This window comes from Oncorhynchus clarkii, chromosome 8, assembly GCF_045791955.1.
Source record: "Oncorhynchus clarkii lewisi isolate Uvic-CL-2024 chromosome 8, UVic_Ocla_1.0, whole genome shotgun sequence".
NCBI lineage: Eukaryota > Metazoa > Chordata > Actinopteri > Salmoniformes > Salmonidae > Oncorhynchus > Oncorhynchus clarkii.
The window spans coordinates 14,126,067-14,138,522 of NC_092154.1; the positions used below are offsets into that span (position 1 = coordinate 14,126,067).

At 40.5% G+C, this 12,456-nt stretch overlaps 2 protein-coding genes across 3 annotated transcripts in view; both read left to right on the forward strand.

Moving 5' to 3' along the window:
• The first annotated feature begins 419 nt into the window (after window positions 1–419).
• LOC139415531 (radial spoke head 3) lies at window positions 420–6,559 on the forward strand. The gene is made up of 9 exons (XM_071163638.1): window positions 420–697; window positions 1,085–1,172; window positions 1,267–1,408; window positions 1,504–1,649; window positions 2,091–2,294; window positions 2,926–3,088; window positions 3,555–3,641; window positions 4,070–4,176; window positions 5,356–6,559. The coding sequence occupies exons 1-8, from the start codon at window positions 585–587 to the stop codon at window positions 4,144–4,146; spliced, it is 1,020 nt and encodes a 339-aa protein (XP_071019739.1). The 5' UTR covers window positions 420–584; the 3' UTR covers window positions 4,147–4,176; window positions 5,356–6,559.
• A 1,106-nt stretch (window positions 6,560–7,665) lies between these two features.
• The window catches only part of LOC139414986 (ezrin b), a 58,106-nt gene continuing 53,315 nt past the window's right edge, over window positions 7,666–12,456 (forward strand). Inside the window, exons 1-2 of one of the 2 annotated variants that reach the window (XM_071162672.1) lie at window positions 7,666–7,779; window positions 8,902–9,011. In XM_071162672.1, coding sequence (XP_071018773.1) covers window positions 9,000–9,011 — 12 coding nt within the window. In that variant the 5' untranslated portion in view covers window positions 7,666–7,779; window positions 8,902–8,999. The remainder of the gene's footprint in view (window positions 7,780–8,901; window positions 9,012–12,456) is intronic. The other variant, XM_071162673.1, reaches the window with a different exon arrangement.

Sequence of the window (12,456 nt, forward strand, 5' to 3'; positions counted from 1 at the left end):
TTCCAAAAACAATAAAACAGTAACAAAGAGCAGATGCATCCCATTACATTTACGCAACTACGGTACCACTTGAATAACATTTATAAAATAATAATTGTTGCTTTTTCTGTATATAAACTATATTGAAGCCACTTTATAATGATCTTTTTCTCCTATATGCATTTTATTAGGCAATATTTGAATTAAAGTAAAGATTTTGTTTTTCCATACTGCACAGTGCATAGGATTATATTTATTATTGAACTGTACATAAGGGTCCATAAGAGTGGAGTGGAAGACCATCATATTAAAATGAAATTACTTGAGCTGAATATATGTCAGTCCTGCATAAAATGTAAATGCCTTGCTTTGCTAGCCCCCCCAACCAAAATAGCAAAACTACTAGCAGGCAACCGAGGAAGTGATGTAACAGCAAAGTTACACTTCCTGGAAATCGTTGCTATGACAAACGTCAACAACTAGACACTCTTCTTCACTTTCATTTAGCTACCAGTTTTAATGTTTTTATCAAATAATACGGTTTGTTTTCATTAGAATAATTTTGCTAGTTAGAGATTAGTTATTTGCTAACTGTAAATCAAAGAATGACATCCGTTTTACAGCCTCAAAAGGAGGCTCCAAACGGGACTTACACATTCGCCAGTCGCCCAAGACCTGTTCAAAACCGCACCAAATACAGAGAGCCCGCAGCGGAGCAGTAAGTTTGATAGACAACGATATATGCTGTCAGTAACTGATAGTTTAGCCAAAAGCTAACTTCAGCAGCGTAAACAACTAGACTTTTTGCTTAATGAAATGGGTAGCTAGATTATTGTCAGCATAGCAGAGTTGGGGTCAGTTACATTTCGATTCCTGTCAGTTGTTGCACTGTATATTTTGCAGGGTCAGGCAGCTGAAATGGTGCTAGCAATTGTTCAGGTTTTCAATAAGTACGCTATCCAGTCTTGATTGATTAAAAACAGGTGCAAAACCTGGTTCATTAATGTAACTGCATTAGTGCACGGCTGTGGATAAGTGTATGCTAATTCGTTTTTATCAAGATTGTACATAGAAAAAAAAGAGCACCTGTTCCCTTGTCATGCAGAAGTGATGGACAGAGCAATTATGGAAACATCATGTATGACCGACGTGTTGTCAGGGGAAACACGTATGCCCAGCACATCCTACCAGTGGTGAGTTTCCAGCTCACCAAGTCAGATATTGAAAGTGATAACCACATTGGTAAAAATGTTTCCATCACGTCTTGTATAATTATGTATTGGCCAGGCAGCTCAGCCTGACCCTATTGAGGTCCAGAGACAGCAGGAGTCCAGAAGGAGATCGGTCGCTCGGAAGCGTGCCATGGAGCAGTTCAGGCCCAGGACTCCAGAGGCTCTGGAGGGAAGGAAGCACATAGATGTACAGACAGGTAAAACCTAAATCTATGGGTAAAACAGAACAACATCTTAGCTGCCTACTGTCATTGTTGATTGATAGGACAACACAGAGGTTGGATTATTTCAGAGCTTTATCTTGAGGAGCTGAATGATCGCGTAGAGGACACCAGCGTCGAGTGCCAGACCGACGCCTTCCTGGACAAACCGGCCACCCCCCTCTTCATTCCTGCCAAGTCCGGTAAAGATGTGGCCACACAGATAGAGGAGGGAGAGGTATTACATCTTTTTATTTTTCCTCTTCTTCATTGCTGTGCAATGAAAACAATTCAACATTTTGTGAAGGAGCTTCCTTCAAATGGATTGGCAACAGGTTGAAAACACGTTAGGCATATCTTTGTATTTATTATGGATCCCCATACTCTTCCTGGGGTCCAAACAAGATTAAGGCGATTACATCAGAAAAAATATAAACGAAACAGTACATCATTCAACACATTATTACACCACTACTCTACCACTACATATCTACAATACAAAATGTATAATATAAGAATGTGTGTGTCTCTTCACAGTCCGCATTGTTCTAAAAGGTGTAGTTTCATCTGTTGAAACAGTATATTTGAAAATGTATTCAACACACTTTTAACCCTTTATTTTTTATTTGTACCCACTTTTTAACCCCTCCATGCCCATGTCCCCTGCCTTGTCCTGCAGCTGTTTGACTTTGACATGGAGGTGCGCCCGGTGCTGGAGGTGCTGGTGGGGAAGACTGTGGAGCAGGCCCTGCTGGAGGTCATGGAGGAGGAGGAGCTGGCCAGCCTGCGGGCACAGCAGCGGGCCTTCGAGGAGCTCCGCAACGCCGAGCTGGTGGAGGTGCAGCGGCTGGAGGAGCAAGAGAGACGCCACCGTGAGGAGAAGGTACAGGACCACCAGACATGGCTGCTGCCACACGGATACATGTAACCAATTCTCAGGCCAAAGATACATTACGGGATAGATTAGTTTTAAAAAGTTAATGTCCATTACTCTCAATAGTGCAACAGAGGTGGTTTGTTAGGGTGCTGAGTAGTGGTCTGCTTGCCTGAGACCTGAAAATATTTGCTTCCTGAGTGAATGCCTAGGCTTTCACTAGGGAAGACGGTGCCAATTAATCAGCCTGCAGGGATTGACATTAAGGTCTGAAAGGCAATCGCCCATTGGGCAAGTCAGCAGTATTTTGGGGTTCCCCAAAATTATGATAACTTGCCAGAACATTTAAAGTAGCTATTTTTACCAACACACATGGGAGGAACCAGAAAGACCAGACTATTGGAATTCTTTGCATTTTGGTTGTTATTAGTCAAGTAAAATAAAACACCTGGCGAATGGAGCAGCCTCAGAGCATGCTTAACTTGAGCGACTGCTCAGGGCACTTTCCCCAGGCAATAAGGCAACCCTCAATCCCTGACCTGGGTTTGATATCTGCTCAGGCACCATAGCATGAGGTTCCAGACAGACTCTTTGGAGGGAAACAGACCCATGACTTTCATTGTCTCTCTTCTCTGAACAGGAGCGTCGAATCACCCAGCAGCGAGAGGTGCTGAAGAAGGAGATGGAGACTGCGGACAAGATTGCGGCGCGAGCGTTTGCCCAGCACTACCTGGCCGACCTGCTCCCCTCAGTCTACACCACGCTGAGGGAACACGGCTACTTCTACGACCCTGTGGAGAGAGGTCAGTCTTCCCCCAGGGCCCTGCTGACTGTCCCTTGACCCTTTCCTCCAACAGTTACATAAGAGGTCGTGCTACATGAGATGTTCAATGCACAAGAGAGGACTGCCAAGACTGGTATTAGTTTGGTATTTTATTAGAATTCCCATTAGCTGTTGCGATGGCAGCAGCTGGTCTTCCACGGATCCACGTGAAGATCCATGGAAGAATCTCAATGCATAGTCCTCGCATCCTTGCTCCTTGCCTCCTGGAGGTGAAGGTCAGAGGGGAGGGACATCTGGCTTTCTCAAATGGGTTTTGAGGAGGCGAGGAGAGAGGACTCAAGGAGTATGCAATTGAGATTCTCCCTATGTATAGTTCGAGTACCAACATATTAAGTATTTGGTTCTAAAGATACATGCGTATTTAACATTCAATGTGTTTTTTTTGTTTTTTTTGCGTGTGTGCTCTGGTCTTCTCTAATGTCCAGATATTGAGACTGGCTTCCTCCCGTGGCTGATGGCTCATGTCAGTAACACTTTGGAGAAGAGATACGTGGCAAGAGCAGTGTTGGACAGTAAGTGGATGAATGCACTTCTGAGATTTTTCAAATATCAATACTTTAAATCTTAGTATCTGTGCAGTTAACACATTCCCATAAGCCTTCCACAGAAGTGCATTTGCTGTGAGGCCCTCTTGAGATTTAACTGGTCATAAACATTGTTTTGGCTCCATCTAGTGGCTATAATTTAATACTACAGAAGCGATTGTAATTGAGAGAACCACCCCCCTGGCATTTACAGTGCTGCAGTTCTAAACTCAAATATCCTACAAAGACCATTGATGCAACAGCAACCTATAAAATGCCATTTCAAAGACGTGTTATGCCTATGTTGTATCTGTGTTATGTCCGCAAGGGGTACTAGAACCATGAGGGTTAAACCCACCAGGGTACTCCGACACAGACCAAAGAGTTATAGCATACCCTCTCCGTATTTGTTTTAGTGCTTATCCATGATGTCACCCAGAAGAGGCTGGAGCTGTTCCAACAGATGCAGCCCCACGACCACTCCACCCAATGAGGGCCTGTACCACTATGGGGGGACATACAGGTAACATCAGCCAATTCGAAAGAACCAGCATTTGTTAATGGTATAAACAAATGAATAAACCCACTGCCTGTATGCTTAAGGCTAGTTATTTGATATTGGAGCCAGAACCATTGATGCTGTGAGTGTGTTCGTTTGAATGAAAGAGACCTCCCCATTCTGTCAGGCCTGAATCCAAAACCGTTATTCGGTAGTCCCCATAGGAGAACCTTTTTGGATTCCGTGTAAAACCCTCTGTCGAAAGGGTTCTATCTGGAACGAATAGGATTCTTCAAATGGTTCTCTTCTGGGGACAGCCAAAGAACCCTTTAAGCGTGTAGCTTGAAAACCATGCCTGCATAACTCAAGTTTTCATACAAATCTTTCATCCATGTTACACACAAGTCAGACTTAAAAGGCGCACTTAAGTCTGACTTTTGTCACAACTTAAGTGCGTCAGACTTAACATGCATGAATGATATGTATGACAACTTGAGTTATGCAGGCATGGATTACAAGCTACACGCTTAAAGGGTTCTTCGGCTGTCCCCAGAGGAGAACCCTTTGAAGAAACCTTTCTGGTTGCAGGTAGAACCCTTTCAAATTATGAATCGGTCCTTAGAGAGATGTACTACATGTTCCTCATGCTGGCCTACACCACTTAACAGCTCCTCCCTTGAGTTACAATCAAAATCAGGATGGTAGAGTGACTGATAAAGCAGGTTGATGTTAATGTTTTTAACCACACATCTGTAAGAATAGAAGAGTCTTCGAGCACTGTTTTTACACCTGACGACTCATTGCTATTGCATATACAGTAAATAACCCATAGCCGGTCTGGTCCCAGATCTGATTGTGCTGTCTAAAGCCACAGTGTTTAAAAATAAAAATATTTGCATCAGCATGTTGTTAATCCAGCGGTCCTGGCTAAATGCAAAAATCCATCAAGATTACGTATAGGGTATTCCCCTCCATTCTGACACTTCTGTCTTTCCCCAAACAGAATCCAATCACATTATTGGTTGATATTCTGAACAAACACCAATTTGATTATTTTAAAGTGTTTAATCTAACCCAGGCAGCACAGCACCTTTAATCATATGTACTGTACGTAATGTAATCCATTACAAAGTTCATCTCTGCTGCTACTGTGTCCAGGAAGTTAACACAAACCATGCTTTTTTTGGTCTGTTTTCTTTACAGGGAATGCATTTCAAATGAAAAGTTGAGGAGCTGAATGGTGAAAGGAAAATCTCTACATTAAATGGTTATTAAAAAATGATATATTCATGATTTGAAAATATCGAACAACTGTCTACAATAAAGACTATAGATTTAACTCTTAGCATTTTTCTACAAATCTCATTAGTCTTTGGTTTCATGGACAGTGCATTTATAGCCTATTAGTTTCCTGTCCTTACCCTTAGTGTTGTCGACCGAGTTTACTGACTTTTGATGTAATGTGTTGGAGGCTTGTGTTTCAGTAGCTCATAATCTGCAATTGGTGACTTGTCTTATTTTCCCTGCTGGTACAGTCATTTTCCCAAAATGGTATGTCTCTTGAAATTATACTGGTATTCAATCACTAAATTCCGGTTTACAAAAAGTCACATCCCTCAACAACAATCCTATAGTATTTGTGCCAGTGCCTTAACTTGAAAGTAATCTGCTAAACCAAAAATATTGCCTACTTGAAAATGTTTACCAAACATTAGCTCTTGCGGTCATACCATTATGCTATTATTATTATTTTTTAAACAAATAAGACATGCTGGAAAGTACAGTACATCTGTGTTTCAGGACACATGTATACGATCCTTGTTGTTTATAAATAGATTGTAAACTATTTCCTCTTTACAAGTGGCTGTTTCGGTCCAATAGAATGCATGCGTTGTGACCTATAGCGCGAGTTTTAGTGCACGCACTTCAGCGTTTATCTCTGATATATACCGTTCTATTTTAATCCTACTCAACTATTGGTCCGTTTCCATTTATGAAACCTTCCCAACCCGTTCACAGCGTTCCCTAGGTTGAGTTTTAGAGGGTGTGCTTCTGACGCGCACTATTACTCAACTATACAAATAGAAACACAAGAATGGTAATCCAAACAAATATACACGTGCATCTAATATCTTACTTTTGTTTGTTTATGACGCCATAGTTATTTTGTTAGAATGAATGTGTGGTATTAAATTACCACTTCCCATAATAGACTTAATCCACAGTAGCAACAGCAATTCGTAAAATTCTCAGATTATGTGGTGTTTTTATATGTAATTTTGACTGTAATGTAATTGACTTTTAAATGTAATTTTGCACTTTTTTTTGTAGTTGTATGCCTAAACCCAATAAATCATGTTAAAGCTACTCTGGTAATAAACTTATGGCACATAATGCTCACATAATGCTCTCATCTGAATACTCTTATGATGTGGCCTCTTGGTTATCTCAAGGTCTTCCCTTCTGTACAATGACACAACTATTCCATCTGGTCTGTTTTATCCTCAAGGTCATGGAGTGAAGCCATTGCATTTGTGAAATAAATATGCTGTTTAGTGCCTGTCTTTTTATAATTAGCCAAATATAACAGGCTAATTGTATAATTGTTTGCTAGTCAACAATGAGCAGTATGTACTATTAAGAAAATGTGCTTTGACTGTAGCCAAAGTTATATTCTGCCTGGTTGATATAGCGAGACTCAGGTTATAAATGATTATACTGTTCTGCCTGCGGCTATGGAATCCTGACCTGTTCCCCGGACGTGCTACCTGTCCCAGACCTATTATTTGACCATGCTGGTCATTTATGAACATTTGAACATCTTGGCCATGTTCTGTTATAATCTCCACCCGGCACAGCCAGAAGAGGACTGGCCACCCCTCATAGCCTGGTTCCTCTCTAGGTTTCTTCCTAGGTTTTGGCCTTTCTAGGGAGTTTTTCCTAGCCAACGTGCTTCAACACCTGCATTGCTTGCTGTTTGGGGTTTTAGGCTGGGTTTCTGTACAGCACTTTGAGATATCAGCTGATGTACGAAGGGCTATATAAATACATTTGATTTGATTTGATATAAATGCAGGCCTACTGAGTGGTTTCAACGGTGATAAATGACATACTGTAGGTGCCCCATAAAGGGTTGTCAGGGTACCAGAAACAATGTGCCCATAAAGAGTTATTGACCACATTGAATCACTGATCCTTCAATGGTCAACATTTTTCTATGATAATTTTAAAGCTTTGCCATATATTTTCACCCCAAATTAATTGTAATTACTTATCACAAATTAGGTTACTAATTTTAAAATAATGTTTCTCCATAATAAACATACCATTTTAATCCTACAGTAGATCAGTTGTAGGGTTTTGCCCTTATTTTGCATTTTTCTACAAGCTTGCTTGAGTTCAAACAGTTTTCAGTATAAACTACGTGTCATTAATGGGAGTCGCTGTTGTACGAATGACGGTTCCCTCTTGCCTGGCACCGGTGACAAACAGGAACTCATGCAAGCAGGCGGCAATAGTCGGAGCGCTGAAGTAGCGGAGGTCAGCCATATTGCCGCGCTGTTAGTTCTGCAGAGGAGTGTCCGAGGCTGCCCTGCGGTAGAACCATTTTAAATCACACCTGCTCTGGTAAGCCATTGTACCTATTAATGAATAGGCGATCGAATATTTATGTGAACGTGAGACAGTTGAACAGAATAGGGATGCTCACTACTTTGTTTCCGCACTTGTTGCACCACTTCTACCGCCGCTTCCCACAAAGGGGAGAAATATAACAACAGGTGTCTGGGATAATTGTAGTGGGTTGTGGCTTGGTAAAATGCTAGAAATGGAAGAGTATGTAGCTTGCAAGTGTAAAAATGTATCCATGATGCAACGGCTATTTTATTCGAATGTTTGCTCCAAAATGCACAATTAAAACCTATTCGAGTCGGTCAAATAATTATCTTGGATAATAATATTATGACATTTGACAACAAAGAAGATTCACTGATTAGCCTAGTAGCCTATGCTAGGCAACTACAGATTTAGGTTGGTAACGTTAGGTGGACTCAACTTGTTTCCTTTGTAGGTCTGTCTACTTCTACACACGTCGTGTAACCTAATAGGTTTTGTTATTTTTGAAAAAGCCTAAACAGTGTTGGCCTAATGTGTATTTTCTTCAGAAGTTAATGAAGCTCGTGGCTATTTAGTGATCCCAACTGCCCTGTTAAAGGATATAGACAAGGTGTTACATTGTAACAGACGGCAGACCCTAAGCGCAACAGTATATTTGATACGCAACAGTATATTTGATGTCCCTGTGATGGATAGGCTACTTTGTATTGGCTTCACATCACCCAGTAGTAGCCAATATTAATTGATTCTGAAGGAAAATGTATCTGCAGTACACCGTGTATCATATATTGTAGGCTACATCGAACGTCCCCTCATAATTTTATCCGAGCAAGGATCACACCTAGATACCACAGTAGTGGTGCTGAAGTAAGATGTTTACCTATAAGGGTGGAGACTCCTAATTTATTTCGGTATTAAAGCTCGACTCTCCGTTTTGTGGCTGTTATGGGTGAGGATCGTTTAATCTGAATTTCCATAGACTATTTATAAAAAGTGATTCATACGGCTGTACGAGGGCTGCGTCAACCAATCTCTATTTCGCACCAGCGTTTAAAGAAGGCAGGGTAGTCCCGTCTGACTGGTTATCACCGGAGTGGCTGAAACGCGTTTATCCTCTTTCGCTCTCTCTGACAGGAAGGCACTGACTGTGGAGACGTCATTTAGTAGGCTATCCGAAGTATTTGGAAACCAACTTCACAGCTCCGCGCACGGACCCAGGAAAAGGACACAAAATGCCTAAAGCTGTAAGTATTGCAGTGATTTTATATATTTCAAATATGTTAAGGTCGTCAGAGTTCTGAGTTGTCTAAACATATGCTTGGTAACTAAAGAGGATACGTTGGCAGTCCTGAGTCGAGATCCAAGTAGCCCAGGCAGGCAAGAGACACGATGTCTGCTCATGATAAGAGGAGGTACTATAAGCTATTTGTGCTGTAATGACTATCTTACACCAAATATATATTATTTTTCTATGGTTTAATTTGTAGTTTCACTTGTAGATGAAAATACAAACATCCTCACTTATATCAATACATTCTCTTGAAGATGAGAATAAGAAGTTGGCCTCTTGTAAGTGGTCACACTGTCTGAATATATGTGCTTCCTCACATGTTTAGTCATCTTCATTAGTCTTACTCTCAGAACCTTTTTATTTGACTTAATGTAATATCCTAGCTGAGGCCTACCTGGGTTTAAAGCTGGTCATTTTTTTGGTGACATTTGTCTTTGACAGCACTTCCCCAAAAAACTATGGACTTTCATTAGCCCCCCCAGTCTCTCATCCGAGACACTAGAAGACTAGGAGTCATAAAGTGTTAAGAGCATCACTGGAAAGTGACATCATTGTGGTGCTGGCTACATGACACAGTAGCACTCTCTGGTACTCCACATTTAGGCACACAACTTGAAAACCTGCCCTTTTTGGTAATATAATGGCAGACCGTTTTATTTTCTCTCCACGATATCAATGATGAGGCATAAGCATTGATTTACTGCCACTTACTGGCTTCTCTCTATATACCGTGAGTTAAGAAAGACATTAAATATTGCCAATGTTTTTTTGATGATCTTGCGCCTATTTATAGCATTGGTTGGTCAACATGTTTTGTTAGGCTGTGGCTGCTATGCTCACTACTGACTAGAAGTGCTTTCTATAACACAAACTGAGTTTCACTGACATGATGATCAGCCCATATTGAGATTCAGTATCGTGAGTTGTGATGCAATACTATCAACCATTTAAGCCAAAATCCTATTTACTGTGAAAAACACATCAAACCTGGTAGAATGTATCTATCATATAGAGAAATACAACTAGAGTAGATTTCAATGGTTTAGAAGAGAAAGTAATCTGACAAGAGAAAGTTGAGATTTGAGCAGCTGAGATTGAGATCCTGGTTTGGTGTTCTCTCTCTCAATTTACACTTGTCAGAATGACACATTGTCAGCAGGTTGACCTTTAATAGGATACATCTTGTCCTGGAGGCAGATCCAAGTGATTTCCACTAGATGGGCTAGCTGCAAAGTCAAAATTGGCTATATATCGTAAGAATTCACAAAAACTAAAATTTGCTTAAATTTGTCTTAAATTAAGGTTAGGCATAAGGTAAACAGTGCGGTAAAGATTAGGGTTAGATTTCAGATTGTATTACTTTGTGGCTATGCCAGCTATTGACTATCCTGCAGAGCTGCCTCCAGTACATGAGTCATCCCAATAAATGCCAACCTGCACATTGTCATCAAGTGAATCATGTTCCCTCCTTGGCTCTCCCTGAATCCTGTTTCACGGCCCCTTGAACATCCATTTGACACACACACACACACACACACACACACACACACACACACACACACACACACACACACACACACACACACACAGATGTGGGTGTTTCCTTCTCTTGTCTGAAACCCATTGTTAATAATTTGTTCTCGTGTATAATTGATAACTCAATAATATGACGATGCCTGCTGTTACGCCCTCTGGGCATGTCACTCCGAAGAGTCATCATGTTGGCACTTATCACATCATTATATATTTAGACATCATTATATAGTCTTTAGTTGTTAACAAAAAAGTTAATACACTATGTTCAGTCAACAAGTTGGCCAAGCTGAGGTGCCCCAGTCTGCAAAACTAACCCACTATTAGAGGTCTCAGTCCTAAATACCTAATTGAAAGGGACGCAGCAGGGGTGTATTCTACCCCCACTCCAGTCTCCATGGGACCTTCAGCTGGTCAGCAGGTAGGACCCAGCCCAGTGGGAGTTTATGGCTATATGGTTCTGTGGGGCATTGCAGACATGTTCCCATGACAACCCCACATTGCAACAGACTCCTTTAAAGTCACACCGTTGTTAAATATTGAATGGGAATGTAGCATGTAGCCCATTCTGTTGAGCCACTGTGGTGAGATGATGATCACCATCGGTCAACCAACTCATTAACCAGTGAAGGGTGTTGCATACTAGACTAGAGGTTCTCAAATGGTTTTGCCTCGGGACCCAGGTTGTCTCAGTCGTGACCCAATATTCATATCTTTAAGGCCGAAATGCAATCTGGAAAACTAGTTTTAATGCTATATTGACTGTAAATGTAGCAATTACATTACACAAGTGAACAACATTCCTAACTTTTTCATTCTCAATAATTCCATATTGATCATATTCTTGATGAAGAATGTTGTCAAGCTCACATGTTTGAAACCACAAAATCTGCTAATTGGCGCTAATAACTACATATTGAAAATATATTTATTCAAGCTTTTTTTTTCAAAGAATACATTTCTACACACTTTCTACCTGGTATGTTGTTTAAATTCAGACTGCAGCATTTTTTCACCCCCAAAAAATTTATTATATTTAAAAATATATATTTATATATTATTTTACTTAGACACCTGCGATCCACTCAACCTCAATTTGGTTACGACTAGGGATGTAAGGATTCACAGATCCACATCGGTCACCGGTTCAAATGTTTAATAAGATGTGAGTGCATCGGTCCGCGGGACCCCAAAAGATCCAAATGTAGCATGCATCGGTCAGAAAATGTATTCAAGTGTATTCAATCGGAGTTGAGTTTTTTTTGTATTTTTTGTATTATTTTCTTTATACCTTCCGAAAATACCTCTCATCTTTTGTGACAACCGCGTCCTCGCCTTCAGTGTCGAACTTAGTATGGAATTGTGTTGACAGTCATTGATCTACAAGTCATTTTGCATTCCCAACAACCCTATGCACTATCAGTAGCATAGTCAAACTGTGTGCTATGCAGCTTTGCACAATGATCAACTAGAACTATTCTGTTCGGTTTCTGTTAGATTATAAAAATAATCATCTCTGTTTTCTATTATTATTTTAAACATTAAACGCACTATGCATTATGAGGGTTGAATGCCTTAAGAACACAGAATAAAACTATTAATAAAAGTCCCATGATGGTACTGACGGCCCATTACACTTATTAACCATCATTTATTCACATGACTTTAATCAAATATTTCAGTTGTTGTGTATATTACATTTGTTTTATTTGATGACTTTATTTCGTTCCAAGTCATCATCTTCTCTCTATAGAGGGGCTGCCTATGCAGCCTGACAAAATCACTATTTTAGTAGTCTGGATTTGATTTATCTCTAGATAAACTGTGCGTTGTGCGCACTGAGCTCACAAAAAAACCCCACATGA